This window comes from Echinococcus granulosus, assembly GCF_000524195.1.
Source record: "Echinococcus granulosus chromosome Unknown EG_S00001, whole genome shotgun sequence".
Taxonomy (NCBI): Eukaryota; Metazoa; Platyhelminthes; class Cestoda; order Cyclophyllidea; family Taeniidae; genus Echinococcus; species Echinococcus granulosus.
The window spans coordinates 3423926-3441261 of NW_020170381.1; the positions used below are offsets into that span (position 1 = coordinate 3423926).

Consider the following 17336-nt stretch of genomic DNA (forward strand, 5'->3'; position numbering starts at 1 on the left):
GACGAAAGAGCATAATGAGGTAATCTGGGTGGAAATCCCAAGTGCAATTAATCTAGTTTGGAACCTCATACACGAGTATAAATTTGCATAATCTGCCACAATTTATTTGAGGAAGTCAAGACTCACGAAGAAATGGGGCTGCATTTTCAGATTCTATTTCTAAGTGAAGTGCACTCAGCAAAAAAGTTAAAAAACCTGCAGATAAGTGTGGATATATTCAAGAAAATTGTAACAGGAAATTACAAGAATCTGAAAGAGCCCTTTTCACTAATTCGTGGTCTAAAACTCCAGATACCTCACCAAAATAATACAATTTGTAAAAATACATGGCTTTTGTGCAATGGTTTTCTTGGATTTTATAGCCTTGGTTATACCAGTTGCAAGATGATAGAAATGTCATTTTCATATTTTTCAGAACTTAAGAATCTCCCTTTTTGAAGAAACCCCAACGTCAAGTTCGATGCACCTGAGAAGTGGATTTTACGAGTTAGTGTCAGGTTTATCATCCAACACATTATACAGCCTGCGCACCGAGTGAGGGTGCCTTAAGGTTTAGCGGTACCAGCAAATGTCTTCCAATCAACACATTTAACAAGTCGCATTTTCTAGCCGTGTCAAGCGTGCGTACAATTCATCCCTACATGAAGTGGCAAGGATCTACTTTTACCACTTTTTTTAAAAGCATTTTACCCTATTTACCAGGACGACAATGTATTTTGGTTCCAAACGTTTCAAGCCTAGAGCTGCTATGACGGATCTTACTCTTGCACAATGCAGACGCGCTTTCATTCACGAGGCTGCTCCTCTTAACCACAGTACCAGCATGTTAGACTTTTATTTGTGTTTAGACATTGTCTGCCTATTTTCATGCAAAATGTACTTTACTTAAGCACTTAATCCTATCATTTAGCGCCCAATTTTTAAGCTACACTTTTTTATTGCCGTTTTTCGAACAATTTTACAATTAGGGAAAATTTACGCCTTATATCTGATAACCTACACTACTCATTTTTCCAAATGAGAAACGATTAGGAGGTATTAAAGTTTTCACTTTTTTGGTACAGGCACAGTACAATAGGTTTTTGGAGTTTTTATTACAAACAACTAGATAAATTAACAAATACAATCTTATTTAAGCTTCACAGTTTCAAATTCCCAAACTTTAACCAACTGGTAGAAAATGAGGGTGAGATGAAATTAGAGCTTCTAAAATTTGACGCCTTTTGAAGGATTACTTTAGGGATAGTGAAGTATTCTATCAGAAAGAGAGCTGTGCACATATTGCAGCATGGACAGGTTTCATGAGATAAGTGAAGCGTTCATAGACTGTCCTAAAGATGAAAGAAGACTCAACACTCGGACAAAATATGTGCTGACGTAAAGAAGAGCTTGGGGACTACTGGTATGGCCTAGTGGACAGGCCGTCTGGCGGAGGTAGAATAGCGGAGGCCCTCAGTGCTCCATTGCTAGAACCGAGGGTTTAATAAACAGTTAGAGCATTATGGTTACATTGTAAGCGTGTGTTACAGCATGAATTTGCCGTATATTGATATGCTAGGCACACTTGAATAATATAAATCGTAAATTCATGAATAATGTTTTATGTAGAAGTAAAAGCATATCTAATGCGGAATGCGAAAAGTGCTACCGCATGTCTTCCTTTCTAATATCCCCATCCATTCACTCATTTAGAAAGACATATAGTACAATGGCCTTTTGCTGTGGTATGCGGTATTTCAAAGCTTTCGTGCACAGAAAGGAATCTGTGCGTAAAAAGTTGTTTCTGCCAAGCCTTGCTTCTGAACTCGACTCCTCCTTTTGTAGATTACCGAATTAATTTGGCAAGCTATGTGATAGAGGTAGGAGGGAGTCCTCTCGACTGCAACCCCCCTGAATTCTACTACCTCAGGAAATTCTCAAAACATACATATTTAACTTGTCACTGATTGTCTTACTTTGTAAACGCCAGTATGTAGTTCATTTATAGTAGTGCAGCACCTCTACGCCTGTTGGAATTAGCAGCTACAAGTTTAAAGCTCAAATACTTCTTTCTGAGACAAAGTCATACTACTTGCATAACTTATGAACAGAAAAAGCAGTATTAAAGCATATCAAGAATGTTTTTGCCCTTTTAATTGATGTTGCAAAAAGAAAGTCGAGTTTCAGATCCAAATTTATTTAGGAATACTCTCAAAGATGAGGTCTGTAAACAGTCTCGTCGCAACCAGCTTAAATAATATGCTTCACCGATACAAAAAGTAACTGCGTCCTGCAAAATCAGATGACCAGGATTGAAATGAAATTGCCGGTTGGTTACTTTGTGGGACTTTGCGGTAAAGTCTGCGTGGGATAGTGCAGGAATACCTATAATTGAAAAAAGACCAAGCAGGCATGCATAAAGCGGAGGAATTTTCAAAAAATTCTACTAAAATTGGTATTAAAGGCAATGGAAAAAATAGAACTATTGGAAAAGGCTTATGCTTCTATTCAGTTTTCATTAATCAAATCTTAGTTAAAGAATTTTATCTCCGAACCTATTGATAAAAACTATGATGGAAAAATTTCAATTTAAACCCAATGGGGAAATATTTGTGCGTTTCAAAAAAATGCAATTCTTTACTGATGGCATTTATAAATGCGTCTGCATCTCCTTAAGATGAATGCGGGAAAATACCTAATTCCACTAAGAATAATCAAACAATGAGTCTAGACATCCGTGCTGAACCTACTACTCTTCAGTTGAAGGGGCTGCTCTCTCTTTGGGTGAGGCTACACCATTGTCAAGAGCAAGGTCTTCCGCCTCGAGGATCCACGGATGTTGGAGTGCCTCACATGCGGTCATTCGTTCCGCCGGGTCCCAACGCAGGCACCGGGACAGGAAGTCCAGCAGCTTAGGCTCAGTGTCTTCTTCACCAAGAGAATTCTTCATAAGGATCTCTAGAGTGAGAGCACCTGGATCTGCCCGATTCATCCGTTTGGGATGGTGATAATCCTGATTTTTAAAATTAAAGCAAAGTCAATCCTTATATAGATATCAAAGTGTTATACGTAATAGTATTGGTGACATAGTAACAAGTGAGTAACAATCATACATATTTCTGCTTATTTTAAGACCATAAAGCAAACAGTAATTGTCCTGTAACACAATCTGGACCATAAGTTAGGACGAATTTTGAGTAAATAATCATTAAAATGCCTAAAGGCAACTTCGTTGAATGAACCGAAAAGAAATGGTTTTAACCAATATTGGTACTTGGCGTTGCCATTTGCTTTCTTTGACTTCTTGCGCCATAAACCGAGTTAAAGATTGCATCAAACGGAGTTCCGAAGAATCGACATGGCAGTAAATTGCCTAGGCTGAAATATCAGCAGACTGAAATGACTTGAAACTTCTCGAAGGATTATTAATAGAAAACCTTCTTAAAATACCACTGCTTTTAAATGCTCTAGTGTGGCAAAAAATCGGTGTTCTACGGTTTAATTCAAAGAAGGATCCAAACTAAGTTTGATTTCATGTATGGCTGCAAAGTGTCAACATATTTATGCGAACTTTGGAAAAGTAGTCGAATGTTGGGCGGGGAAAGCTTCATCAACACGACAGAAGAGAAACATTTGACATTCGGTTGTGATTCACACGCTGGAAACCGGAACAAAAGCTACAGTATTCTAACAAGAGGTGACTTAATCCCACCAAGATACCAAATCAGCACAGTTTTGCGTCTTCACCAGTGGAACACTTTAGTAACAAAATGCCTTCGTACAGTGTTATCAAGCAATTCACGTCAATCTCTATTTGAAATGTATTGCATCTATAGAAAACAGCCCTATTAAAATTACTTTACTCAACAGTTTGGCAGACTGATTTGCTTGGTATGAGGAACTTTAGGCATTAAAATTACTTCGACACCAAATAAGCTAAAAAAGTTGTGCTACGGAAAACAATGACATTGAAATGAAACTAAACACTAAGATTTTATTTTGTCCTCTGTTACCACTACAGCAGTTTCATTACCTATAACAAGTTTCTAACGAAATTATTCCTATTTTGATATCTTTGTTAGATTATTTAGCATTTCTTTTAATGTGCTACTACTCCAGATTGCAACTCGTGTTTCCCCTGTTTACGATGCATGATTAGACAAAACAGATGGATTTGCCTTAAAGGTACTAGGGTTCAAACTTGCCAAATTGTTTACAGTTAAATTAGGTCAGACACTGCAGAACAGTTGAGCCACTCCCGACTTTTGTGGGACGGCCTTTCATCGTTTATGCCTTTCTGCTTTTTCCGCTTGTCGTAAAACTCACTTTCCTCCTGATTGATGTCGACTATCCCAGTAAGTTTAGAATTGTAGAAGTTGGAACAGAATCTTACATGTGGTGGTAACTTATATCTGCATAAGTACATCAGCTAACTCCTCTAGGGATCGCCGAAATACGCGCGAAAAACACAGCGTTGAAACTCGAACGGGGATTGAAGTCAGGTACTGTGATTTGGGTGCAGTGTGCGGAAGTTTAGGTGAATTCGAAAAAGTCACTGTTAAACAACAGCATACCGAAATATCAGAAAATAAGAATAGTTAGCTTGTACCATTTGTTTGAGTTCCATAATAAATCCACTAATGAGGGAAATTTGTTCGGAATCTTAAATTGATTGAAAACTTATTCGCAAAGAGCCTAGATATTTTATTAATTTCCTAAAGCGAAAGTGGTGATTGTGGGTTGAATCATGACGAAACCCCAGAAATTGCGTTTAGGTAAAAAGTATTGAGGATGCTTACTGCCATTGTCATTGATGCAATTGTCGTTTAATGAACATGGCGTATTGCTCCTCCAAATGGTCTCCAACTCTTAAGGTATTAGTGAACAAGATTTCATCTCGAGTCCTCTTTGAGAAAGCCACTGCAACTAATTAAAATCAGGCGCATTCATGAGAGGCCACAAATGGAAGCCAAGCTTTTGAAACCTGTAGTTTTGCAACCACATAATTGTTTCATGAGACTCGAAAAAACTGCATACAATCGGTAAAATTCCGGGTAATCGCAAGCAAATTCTACTCTACTCTTGAGTAGATTATAGGGAATATCAAAAGAAAGTGGATTGTAAATCCAAACTACGCAATACACTGATACTGCATTTCGTTCTCAGGTGTGCCATGTAAAGCTGAACCGCTAAAATATTATTTACTGTCGCCACACTTCAGGACATACTCAAGGTATTTTCACAAAAATACCTGATGTTCAAGTTGCTCTGCTCTTTCGGCGAGGTATCGTGGTACACCATCAGCGGTGAAGAAGTGATGCAGCCTTCGTATTTTTCGCATAATACTAGCTGGTGGAAGACCGAGAACTTCCATTATGCAGGCAATCTGATCCTGTTCATTTTCTCCAGGAAAAAGTGGGGAGCCTATAAGTACGAGAAAAAAGATACATAATTACTGGTGATTTGCAGCATAAGCTGTCGTTGTTATTTGCGCCACCCTTCAACATCAGTGTGCCCAAGACTGTCGATAGACATTCACTTTTCTGGTTAAACTTAACGTAGTATTAAGTGAAAATATTATTTTCTGAGTGTTTTTTTTTCATCATCCTCGCCTGATTTGATTCGCGATCAAACTCCAAACCCACTTTTTAGAAGGCATGGCCATAAATGAATAGTTACCTGTCAAAAGTTCTGCAGCTATACAACCAAGACTCCATATATCGATTGGTGCCTCGTACTCACTGCCAAAGATAACTTCCGGAGCCCTGTAAAATCTTGACTGTATGTAGGCGTAAGCATTTTGCCCAATATAACAACTTGAACCAAAATCAATGACCTTTACGTTGGTGTAACCACACCGCTCCAAAAGAATATTCTCGGGCTTCAGGTCACAATGGATAACTTTGTTTCTGAAAGGCAGATATGAAAAAGGTAACTTCCAGATTAAGTATTGGTAAGTTATAAAGTGCTTATAAAGTCTGAGTGCAGTAAAGCAAAAAATAAAATTATGCACTGATTTTTTTGTCGGAATAATTTTGGGGGCTAGATGTTTAAACTCACCTATGTAGAAATTTGAGGCAATTGAGGATACATCGAACAAACTTCCGAACCAACCTTGGAGCAAAGCCTCGGTAATTATTGCGATGTATTAACTGGAACAAATTTACGCTCAATAAGTCAAAAACCATAAATGTGCAATCCGATGTTAAAAAATGATTGTTCAAGTGGAGAAAGTTGTACTCATCATTCGCATCCTGTTGCGATAAAGCCAATAAAATTGCAATTTCTTCATCTGCGAGTTTTCTAAAGTTCGATATGTCCTTAATGCATTTCAGGGCACAAAGTTTTCCTGTTTGATTGTCCATTGCTTTGTAAACCTTTCCAAAGCTACCTCTGCCTATCTCTTGAACTATTTGATATCGATTGCCTATCACATCGCCCTTTCGGAATGCGTCATCATTCAACCGGTCATCAAAAGAAGTCTTTACATGTGTACGAGGCGCATGATGAAAATTGTCGAAAAGGGAATTATGTAATGTTGAACTACTACTGTCTTTTAGGCAATCCTGTGTAACTGACGAATCCCCAGAAGTATTTCGAAAAGGTTTTGAATTACGCCAATGGTAGGGCCGGTTAGCATAACTGAAAGACTCTCGATGTGGTGAGTATTTGTGCAAACTAAATGCGCTTCCGGATACAGGCAAGTTTTTTGAAACTCCATAACATGGCGCACGCAGGTGTTCGTAGATTGAATCCCTTGAATGGGATAGGTGTGATGCAGATTCCATCTCGGGCTGAGAACCTGTCCTCTTGTTGTATATGCCTCCAACGGCGTATTTAGGACTGTACTTCAATAAAGCTGAGTGGTTATTCTGATAAACGAAAAAGGGTGTCGTATCAACAGAATGAGAGAAACGTCTTGATGTTCGTAATGCATTTCTCCAGTTGGACCCAATCTATTGTAGGAAAAAAAGTGAAAAAACCTTATTGGAACAAATACCTTGTTTTGAGAATCGATAGGATGATTACCATAACGGGAATTCACTAAGACATCATTGCTCCAGGCACCAAGAGAGGTTTCGTAATTTCGATTCAAAGTAGCTTTAGAATAATTCGGAGGTCTTCGTGTACGATATCCGTACTTAGATAAGGTAGAGGAAGGGTTATAGCAGTTCTGTGAAACTGGTAAGTTAACGGCTGGTACAGCAACGTAGGCCATATTGAGACTTCTCTGATTGCACTAGGGTCAACCCACTCGAAATCTCACCAAAAGTAACAGAGGACTGTATAAGACCAATGCACGCGGGTGCCAAGCCCCGCTGTCATGGCCAATAAAAACTGTCCGTGGGCAATTGTCAAGGTCAAAGCGAAGAATTTTAAAAGTTAAAATGCACACCAGCTTTTTAAGACTTATAAGGCAATTTATAGCAGTCGAAGTGGCACACAAACTCCACAAGTCAGTTAGAATCAGGTCATTTTTCCAAAGACTATTTTGGTGAAGAAAAATAAACTGGTTATTTTAAATAAATTATGGAAATTTTCAGACATTTCACTTATCACTCTTAACCTTCCAGTTATCATAATTACGTTTGATTTCGAAAAAAACATTTGAATGGGATAAATTACTGCGTGGTGTTTTGATCACAGAACTTACCCTCATGTAATCCCACTCTGGCTCCCCTAGTCTCCCCGTAGTCGTAACAAGCCGAAGTAGTGCAAAAGAACACTTACTGCAAACACACGAGAGAGCCAAAATGTCACAGCTATGGCCTTCAGGAGCTCATATGCTAATGAAGTTGAATAAAATATCAAATTGCTGCACCTACATCCTGGGTGATCTCCAACGGTGGCCATGACTCGCCACCACCAGTGTACTAGGGTATAATACTGCTCCACTGGCGTTAAAATATATCTCTACCTCCTAAAACCTATTACGAACCCCGTCATTCAGCGCTACTCCTTCAAAACCCCCTCCTTTTGATCAAAAAGTGCTCAATGAGTATTCACTCCAACACCGATACTTGAAGAGAAAAACCATCATTGTCACGGGATTCCCACCACTCAATCACTGGCCCAAACAATCCCTGGGTTAACCTCAACTTCGGCAGTATTTCATGATACCGCCCATGTAGTAGTGAAACCACTATTTATAAGCCGATTGTATTGATTTGCACAAAATTTACATGGACACACTTAGATTCCCACAAAACAACGTTAGTACACGAAGATGACTCAACAAAGTCTTGCCATAATAGAATAGAAAAGCAAGTAAACAAATCAGACGAGACTGTACTGATCCACTCCACGCTTCAGGAGTGCCCCAATATTGTTCAAGTTGTCAATAAGGATGCTCAAAGTGCCGCCTGGGGTACAACGCTGGTAGAGAATGCTATCATCACCAGAGAGACCGATTTGCGCTGCGATGCCGGCGATCTCCTGAGTCGTAAAGATACGACTCGCACCCGGCCGAGAGGCTTCGCGCTAAACCATTGGCAATTAACATTGAATTCTAGTCCAAAAAAGATGAGGGAGGAATGGGGGAGCAGTCACTCACATGCAAAGCAGAAAGGAGACACTTAGTGGCTGCAACACCTGTAGCGGACGCGTTCTTGCGCTTCTTCGTTGATACGAAGCTAGCCGAAATGGCACCGTTTAAACCTGGGGACTGGGATGTGCCGTATCCCGTCTCTAACATGAGATCACACACGTCTCGTGCGTCCTAGGGGGAATTCACAATAGAATTATTACTCATTTATGCGGCGAGTGGGTAGGTGGAGATAAGAAAAGAATTTCTTACCTGTTTAGTAATCTCTTCACGCAGTTCAGCTCGAGCTCGGGCTGATGACAAACGGATGAGCGACTCCAATTGACGAATTGTCACCTGAAATAGGTCGTTGTCCTCTATCTTACGCTTTCGCAACTTGAGATAAAAATCGTGGATAAACTGAGCTGCCTCCTGAGTCAACCTTAGATACGTGAAAAGAGGTGTCACAGACCAGTACAGTGTAATATTGAAATAATACCCAACACCAGGTGACCAAAAATTTATGTATATTTAGGAATAGTAGGACTGCAATGACTTGCTATCACTTGCTGGGACTTCTAAAATGCGGTCGTTTATCTACACTAGCTATGCGTCAATCTATCAGTACGTTGTCTCTTATTTCAGTCTCTACCGTTTTCCTCCTATTTTGAATCCTCATTTCATGAAATGCCGTTTGATCCTAATGAATGTGATTTAAGCATGTCTGCTTTACGATCCGAGTTTGGCTCAGCCCCAAAACTTGTTGTATTGCATCTGGAGAAGGTGCGATGGCAAAATCTATTGTCCAGAGAGTATTTAAAAGGCCGATTCTGTTACGAATCGCTCAGGGAGGAGTGTATCGTATTCAAAAAATCTCCTACTCTAGGTCATTAGGAAGACTACATTAGTTAGAGACTAGGGTGTCGATAACTTTCAGTAGAGATTAAAGGGGGTGATGAAACGGTTTGCTTACAGCTGAACCAACTGAGAAGCGAAGATTGAGATGGGTCCTGTGCCACGCATTGAAAGTCGATCGCAAGCTTTAAAGATTGCTCATTTGTTCGCTTATTTTACATACGTTATTTGCTGCCTAAGGAATGGTGAGAAATGGGTCTAAAATTCAACCACTTCTACGGCACGCATTATTGCAACCCCACGAGACTGCTTTGCGTGCGACAGGCTGCAGGCAGTGTTCTACTGTAAATTTTTCACTAACTAAAGGCCAAGTGGCGGTTACGGCTGAGATCTATATATCCACTTGATTAAACCTAAGGACAAATCCACCTTCGGAAGCATCCAGGACTATTCAGTCAGCATTGGTGAGTCTTATCTCAGTTTTACAAAAAAGTACAAGACCTCGTACACAACAAAACAAAAACTGGCCTCTAAGATTTGCATTTCATGATGAGATAGGAGGAAGTGCTGTCCCATTGTCGCCTTTCATTGACATTAGCCAATCACATGCCAAATAGACAGTTAGGGAAAAAAATTGAGGCGGAAACGAAAGTAACCAGAGCTAGGTTGTTTGCTCCTAGAGACAAAATAGTCCATAAAAGTGGGATTTGCGGCAAAATCTAGTCTCTTTAAGAATGGGTCATAAAATGCAATAGTGATTGCTAAAAGGATAGCTTGAGAGGTTTACTGTAGTTATTTAATTTTTAGTAATGGAAGAAAACAAGAACTTTGGCTGCCTTATAGTTTCACTTATTTCAAAAGCTTTCAGCACTTATTTCAGTTGATAGCTATTTGATGCCTCCGATTGCAACAAAACAAGTCTAAAAATACTCATTTTCAAAGCATTCCCAAGGATAGATAAAGGCAGCGTCAATTTGCTCTGTGGCTAAACAATTAACCAAGTGGACATACCCTATGTACACAAAAAACTGCTACTAGCATTGCATGGGTTGAACAACGACTGACCTAGGGTGAACATAGGCCCTTGCATAGGTGATGTACTTTCGAAGGAGGTGAGGAGGGATGAGTCGTCGGTTGCTAGTTCCAATGCGTAAACGGTTCTCAAGGGGCAAATTGTCGCAATTTGCACCGCTGTCAGATTCATTCAGAGTGACAGAGAAGTTTATGGTATCGATGCCGTCCCCTTTCATACGCTGGCCCATGTGTAGCGCCAGAACGTGCTCTGATAAACGTCGGTCGAGGTTCTCGGATGGCCGATCCGGCAAAATGAAGATCAAATCGAATCTAGGGGTGAGCCAACATTTCAAAAGGTCTAGAACTCACTAGACAGTTGACATCTTAGCCACTTTGCTAGTCAAAAACCAATGTCTCTGTGTATGCGTTAGTATAAAGCTATGCCAGATTGAAAAACCAGGTAATATCCAGGATAATTGAAAACACGAATTAACAGGAGAATACCATCAGATTTAAAACTAGCCGAATACGAAATCAGACCAGTAATCCACGCCCACGGGTTTTATCAAAGAGGAAGATAGAAATGAAAAGTTACCGTGAGATGAGAGATCTTGAAATGCGAACATTTTCGTAGATGGTCTTGGAGGAGTCGTAATGCCCAACAACAGGGTTAGCAGCAGCAAGGACAGAAGTGCGAGCTGCCAAATTGCAGACGTAGCCACCACGCGCCACAGAAACTGTCTGCTGCTCCAAGACTTCCAGAAGTGCCGCCGGATCGCAAGAGATCTTATCAAACTCGTCGATGCAGCAGATGCCCTGGAGGGTATCGTTTCATGGTATGTAGGCAATAAGACAGATGGAGAAAGGCGCTATCATATCTCAACCCATTGAGGAGTGCTAAAAACTCACAGCTCATGTGCAAGTAAGAATGAACGAGAGGCTACCTGATCAGCGAGTACAAGAGCTCCTGCCTCCAGGCCGAAGGACGAATTGTCTCGACAGGCACTCACCGTCAGACCGGCAGCTGATGTGGTGTTGCCGCAAACGTAGACAGCTCGAGGCGCCACACTGGCGGCTGCCCTTAGCAACTGACTTTTTCCAATGCCCGGATCACCTAAGATATTTAGGAAATAACATCTGACCATCAATACAACAGACTTTTGATATTGAATAATGTAAAATATGCGAACAGTAACCGGTAACCAGATACACCCCACTCTCCTTGGAATCAGATTGAAATGGCTCGTCAAAACGGAAAATGCACTCAACAATAAAAAAGGACTAGTTACCCACGAGGAGAACGTGTGAGGAACAACGCCGTACAAATGCATCCTCACTAATCGTCAAGGCACCAGGTGGGGCTGTTGCAATCTCTACGCTCAAGGTATCGCTGACCCTCTCGCCCTCGTCATCCGAGGACATAGATAAGTCTGGGGACTTCTCACCGGTTTTTTGTGAAGATTGCACCCGGAGACCCCAAGAATTTGCCGATCCACCGAAAGCGGCTAGCAAAATGGCCATCTTGACAAGTTCTCGACCGCAGATTGAGGGACAGAAGGAAGTAATGAGAAGGTTGAAGAGATTTGACTCCTCTGCAATTCCGCGAATTGCATATAGGTCACTTACTGAAAAGTGAGCATCTGAGGAATAGAAATGCGGGGATGCATTTTAGGTGCGCAGAAAAGCAGAAAACCCATGAAGCTACTGACAAGATAGGAAATATTACCCGCAATTTGGATGTCATTCACACTACTCAGGTTCTTCGCAGCAATTTCCTCGTTGGTGCAAGAATCCTGATGCCGAGTAGTGAGGCATTGTGTTACTTTGGTACAGTCACTGCCTTCGCCCGCACGGCTAAAGATTCTCGTCAGATTGTTCACGCGTAGGCAGAGGTTGAAAACATTGGTCCTACTGCCAGACGCCTCCTGTGTAGAACTGAATGGACGGCGAACCCCAGCAGAATAAAGGGAGGTAGCATCGGAGGTGGCTGAAAGGAGACTAACTATGCCGCAAACGTGGACGAAATCACCAGGTACACAGGCGTCAACAAGGTCTCGATCAACGAAACAGATGAGGTTATGTGGAACCCGGCCAGTCGTTGACTGATGGTTCGAACAATTTTCATCTTCATCAGATTCTTGTAGGAGCACTATCTGAGTAAGGGATGTATTAAAATTTGTTTAAATTCAAATAACTTGAGGAGGCATCCGATAACAAATAAGACCTACTTGCGTATCGATGACTAGTGTGGATGGTGAAGAGAAGAAAGGATAAAATATTTTTGAACGACAACCTTTTGTCGGACACTTTGTCGGATTAACAAAACACCCGGTCTCTTCAAGCACTACAACCTGTTCACTTTCACAAAGTGCACACCGAAAGCAGAGTCTGCAACAAAGTGGTCGAATCTGTAATTCTAAAAAATGCGCAAAAGTTACAACAAGAGCTCACCGATCCAAGTCTAGCAACTGTTGCACGAAGAGAGACAAGATTTCCAAGATGATGTGCTCTCAAACTGCGCATCGGAATTAAGAGATGATGATTCACTAAACGGGCAGCTATGTAAGGCAGCTTCGCTTCCTCATTAGGACTAACTACAATAAAACCGAAGACAAACTGTGATGAATGACTCTGATAAGCAAATAAAAGTTGAAATCACTAACAAGGATCTGCATAGATACCATACAACTTTTTGGTGGCTACCGTATGAACGGCGAGCCCAAGCGATGAGAGTAGCTGTTTGGCGTCAAACATCTGCTTGGCGTCGGGTTCAGGAGGCCAGCCAGATATCTCTCTTGCCAACAACGATGACGATTTAAGCGATTCAAAGTCAACGTTAATGCATGAACACTCTTCCACAGCTGTCCAATTGATTTGGGAGAATGTAGGAGTGGTATCGGGTGTCTCCGAGAGACACTCTGTTTCAATGAAGTCGACAAGAATCTGTGCAAATATGCGAGTAATCAAGGGCTTACTTTGGTATATTTTGCCGCAGTGCTGTCAGACTCAAAGGTTAACCCTGGAAAGTATAACAGCCACCCAGGATACGGGGAGGATTTAGGACATGCAGCAAGTAAAACTGGTTCCTTATTCAAAACAGATGGACCATCCAGAACCAAAGATGAATTGGTGCTCGGCCTACAAACTTGCGTAGAGTTGGAAGAGCCCCTATAGACGCCGCGACGGCGAAGACGCCAAAAGTTGCTCCTTTTGCTCGAGTTTGGCTTTCAATAAAAAAGCATTATTTACGGGAAGCACACATCCGGTGTATAAAATCAGTGAGCTACTGAGACTATACAAGGTTTCAACATTCAGCACACACGACCATGCAAAGACAAAACAGCATGCGAGAGCACCTGCAAACATCGGGAGCATACAAGGTGAGCATCTTTAATACATTAGATGAGACCTCAGCGGATAATGTGCATCTGCCGCTCTCTACCAGAAAGAAACGACAGCAGCTCAGGCTGTCGGCTCATAAAGTAGCATCCAAACCATTGCTTTTACTTTCAATGAAATCAGACTTAAATAACTAAGGGATACGCAACCATTTTGCATACAGAAAATAACTTTGAAGCAAAAAAGTTGTTTAAGACATTTGGACACCGAATGTGCACCAAATTACCCCATAATGGCTCACCATAATAAAACATCAAATACCCAGACACGATGTTTGTGTTATCGAGACGGCAGCCAACCAAACACAAGAAGAACGGATCCATTTTAGCAGCATTAAACAAACTTGTGCATTGGAGTCCAGGGCTTAGTTGCGAGTTTATTCAGTTTAAAAATCTATTACATTAATTGGTTCTTTTAAAGAAGTGCGGGAAAGATCAGACTTTACGTCTTTTAAACTACTGATTGCTGTAGTATCTCATCACACTGTGTCAAATTTGCAATGATAATTCCAGGTAAATATTGTATACTCTGCATGTTTAAGCAAGCCATGTTTTTGACTCGAGTCCCTATGGCAGCTACCCGTATCTACGTTGCCAAAAAAGGTCCAGTGACTTAATTTTTCTTTTAACTGTGGGTCAATCAATCCCGACACTCCAGACCACGCAGACTGTACTTCCACTCTGTGACACAGCCCTCGTATCACGCCACCGACTTCCTGGCCGTCTTGCACACCAGCAGCACATATTCCTTTATGATACAGTGGCTTATTACACCTTTGAAAGGCCCTGGGCGCTACATCAGTTGGGGCGACATGCAGACATAGGGTCTCTTCTGCGCTGCTAATGCCAGCAGTGGGTTTGTAAATCTGTGAAAGTATTTAATGGCTTGGTCAAGAATGACTTCCACCTTCTCCAATTACCCTGACCCTACGTTATGTAAGCAGGCTATTGACATCTGAAGCGACACCAGACTTGAACAGCTTGGAAAAGCTCATTATGGAGTTGTAAACGGTACTTAGAATAACGACGTTAACTACGAGAAGTGACATTTCCACGTGCCTACCAGCTGAGCGGAACTCAAGTAGACAGGTGGGCAGGGTGCACCAGAATGGAGACAGAGCCAGGAGAGAGATGAAGAACACTGACCTCACCAAGTTGTTTCAAATCCTTTTGTATCTTCAATGGTCCCGCTTTTAGTTTAATACTCTTAGGGGCCAGAGATTGGAAACTAAATCGTCCTCATTGTAAAGCAGTACGAAGACAGTACACTCCTCCCTAACCGCGAGTTCAAAGACTAAAAGGTAACGAAAACCCAGACATCTTCTCACATATAAGAAAATTCCCCACCCTGAAGTGCAAAGTGTGATGTGATTGAGAACGCAAATTGACTGGGGAGAGTCAATGTAGTGATCCAATACTTTGATCATATTAGCCTATTCAAGCACTGCAGTCTTAGTAGACTGTACTTTTACTCCGAAACGCGGTCCTTGGGGCACGCTAATAGTCTCCCAGCTCTTCCGAGTTTTAGTAACACACATCCTTCCATGCTACTTTGGCATAGGATGAATTTGGGGCTTTACTAAATCCCACAACTAACTTAGCATAGATTCCATTGTTCTTCGATTTCAGAATCATTCCGTAGTCACCACCCAAACGTACTGCACTGTGATTACAACTAAAAAACAGTACAAAAGACCATAGAACACCACACGTTCTAAGTTCCCTATTATTCTTTTACTCCGATGGGAAAAAAAACATCAACTGAAGACAGCGTAAAGTGCCAAATGAACATGAGGTATGCGCCCCGTTTCGAGATTGACTAACAAACTCAGCCTTTTGCTCACAAAGCGATTTAATGCCAGCGGTTAGGATACCTTGTCTCACTGACCCCTCGATGAACGGCAAATAGGAGTTGGCTAACTCAAATTAGCCACATTTAAATAAGGAATAGGCTAGATTTCACAATAAATGTTTCATATCGAAAGGCGATGACTACTGCGTGACCGACATCGCTTGGTGCCTTTTTTGTTTTTATTATCGAGTATCCCTAGGCCGCTTCGATACGCATCAAAGTAGTCAGTCAAGAGTGCTACTATACTCTGAGAACCAGAAAACTCACCCAAACTGATAGCGCGCTATTTGTAAGGCTCCAGGTGGATTGTGCGTAGGCTGACGTTCGGGTCTACCGTCTGAATGCACGCACACGGACCAATCGTGAGGATAGCGACAAGGGCACGAATGCTGTGGCCCCGACGTGCCCTCAACCAGGAGAAATGGGTGACAGTGGGCGAATGACAACGGACCTAGACACGTCGTCGGTCGTGTCTGGTTATCCTCACTTGGACATGGATTCCCCTTCCCTCCCCAATCGACTTCGGAGGACAACAGCATTTCCGAGTATGGATGCTCTCGCCAAAAGCCGTTGACTTCACGGCCCCTGACAGGGCAGTGTGAGACGACATAGCTACTTTAGTGCTGTCACCTAAACCTACGTCGGCTGCACACCTAACTACCGAGATATGGGAGAACAACACCCAGAAAACACAAATAGATTGAGAGACCAAAAATGACTCCCAAAAGAGTCTTGAAAGACCCCCCACGAGTCTCGTATAGACCCTACAATGGCCTAGTTTCATCGGTCAAGTCTATCACCCAAAACGGCTACCAGATCATTAAAAGCCCGTTGACTTGACTTCTACATTACTCGGTATGCTTGTGTAGCTATATCATTAATTTACTGACGGAAACAATGCCAGATTAACAAACCATACTGTTTCAACACACTTCGATGCATCTCCATCGCACTAAGTGCGTGGACAACCAACCACCCGAGAGAGAGGGGATGTACAGACATGGCGTCGGCTTATAAACGGAACAGCTATTGGTTACCATGATACACTCAAAACTGGTTAAAACAAAGCATTACTTTCGTCAGTATCTGTAATTGAACTTGACTGACGTTTAAAATTTTCAGAAGAAAATATTTTCTTCTTTCAAAATATCTTGTTTCATAAGTTTGAGAAAGTTGAAGAGTAGGTCGGTGAACTCGAGCACAGGGAATTATTTTCAGGAAGAAAAAAGTATACCTATTCATGCACACCACACCGTTCATTTATGGAATTCTAATCAAACGCAAGATAAAATAGAATCCTGAGTAAACCTTATACAAGTTTATTAAAACTTAAGTGGATGGAAGAAATAACTACTTTCTGGGTTCCTAGACTGAAACGTGTATTCTCACAAAATTTTCTGCTGATAAATCACTACGTTTGATGAGATGGTATGCTGGATCATTCTAAAATACACGAGTCATGAACTCAGTAACCTACCCGACGGGAATTGACACCACTATTGAACCGTACCTAGCACACCTCCCCACCTGTGGGAGATTTAACTGAAACGACAGGGCCAAGACGCCACCAGAGCTCCTTTAGCCTCCCCCAAGCCAAAGTGGCATAGGATTACCTGAATTACTAACTAAAGACTATTCGCATAGCCGTAGCCCACGACGCAGAGTGAAGTACAACCTGCGGTGTGTGAAGTACCCGCGTAGCTGAGCTGGGTAT

General features: G+C 41.6%; 1 protein-coding gene across 1 annotated transcript; it reads right to left on the reverse strand. All coding sequences in view use genetic code 11, as the record gives it.

Moving 5' to 3' along the window:
* Positions 1-1396: 1396 nt before the first annotated feature.
* Positions 1397-16624, reverse strand: EGR_00370 (DNA replication licensing factor MCM8; the record flags this gene model as incomplete). Its single annotated transcript, XM_024489619.1, has 17 exons — positions 1397-1466; positions 2730-2992; positions 5231-5403; positions 5659-5888; positions 8273-8460; positions 8534-8698; positions 8777-8945; positions 10424-10702; positions 10968-11188; positions 11317-11486; positions 11662-12012; positions 12099-12525; positions 12824-12966; positions 13036-13315; positions 13515-13596; positions 15890-16207; positions 16542-16624. 17 exons carry the CDS (start codon positions 16622-16624, stop codon positions 1397-1399), a joined length of 3612 nt encoding a protein of 1203 aa, XP_024356297.1.
* Positions 16625-17336: the final 712 nt, after the last annotated feature.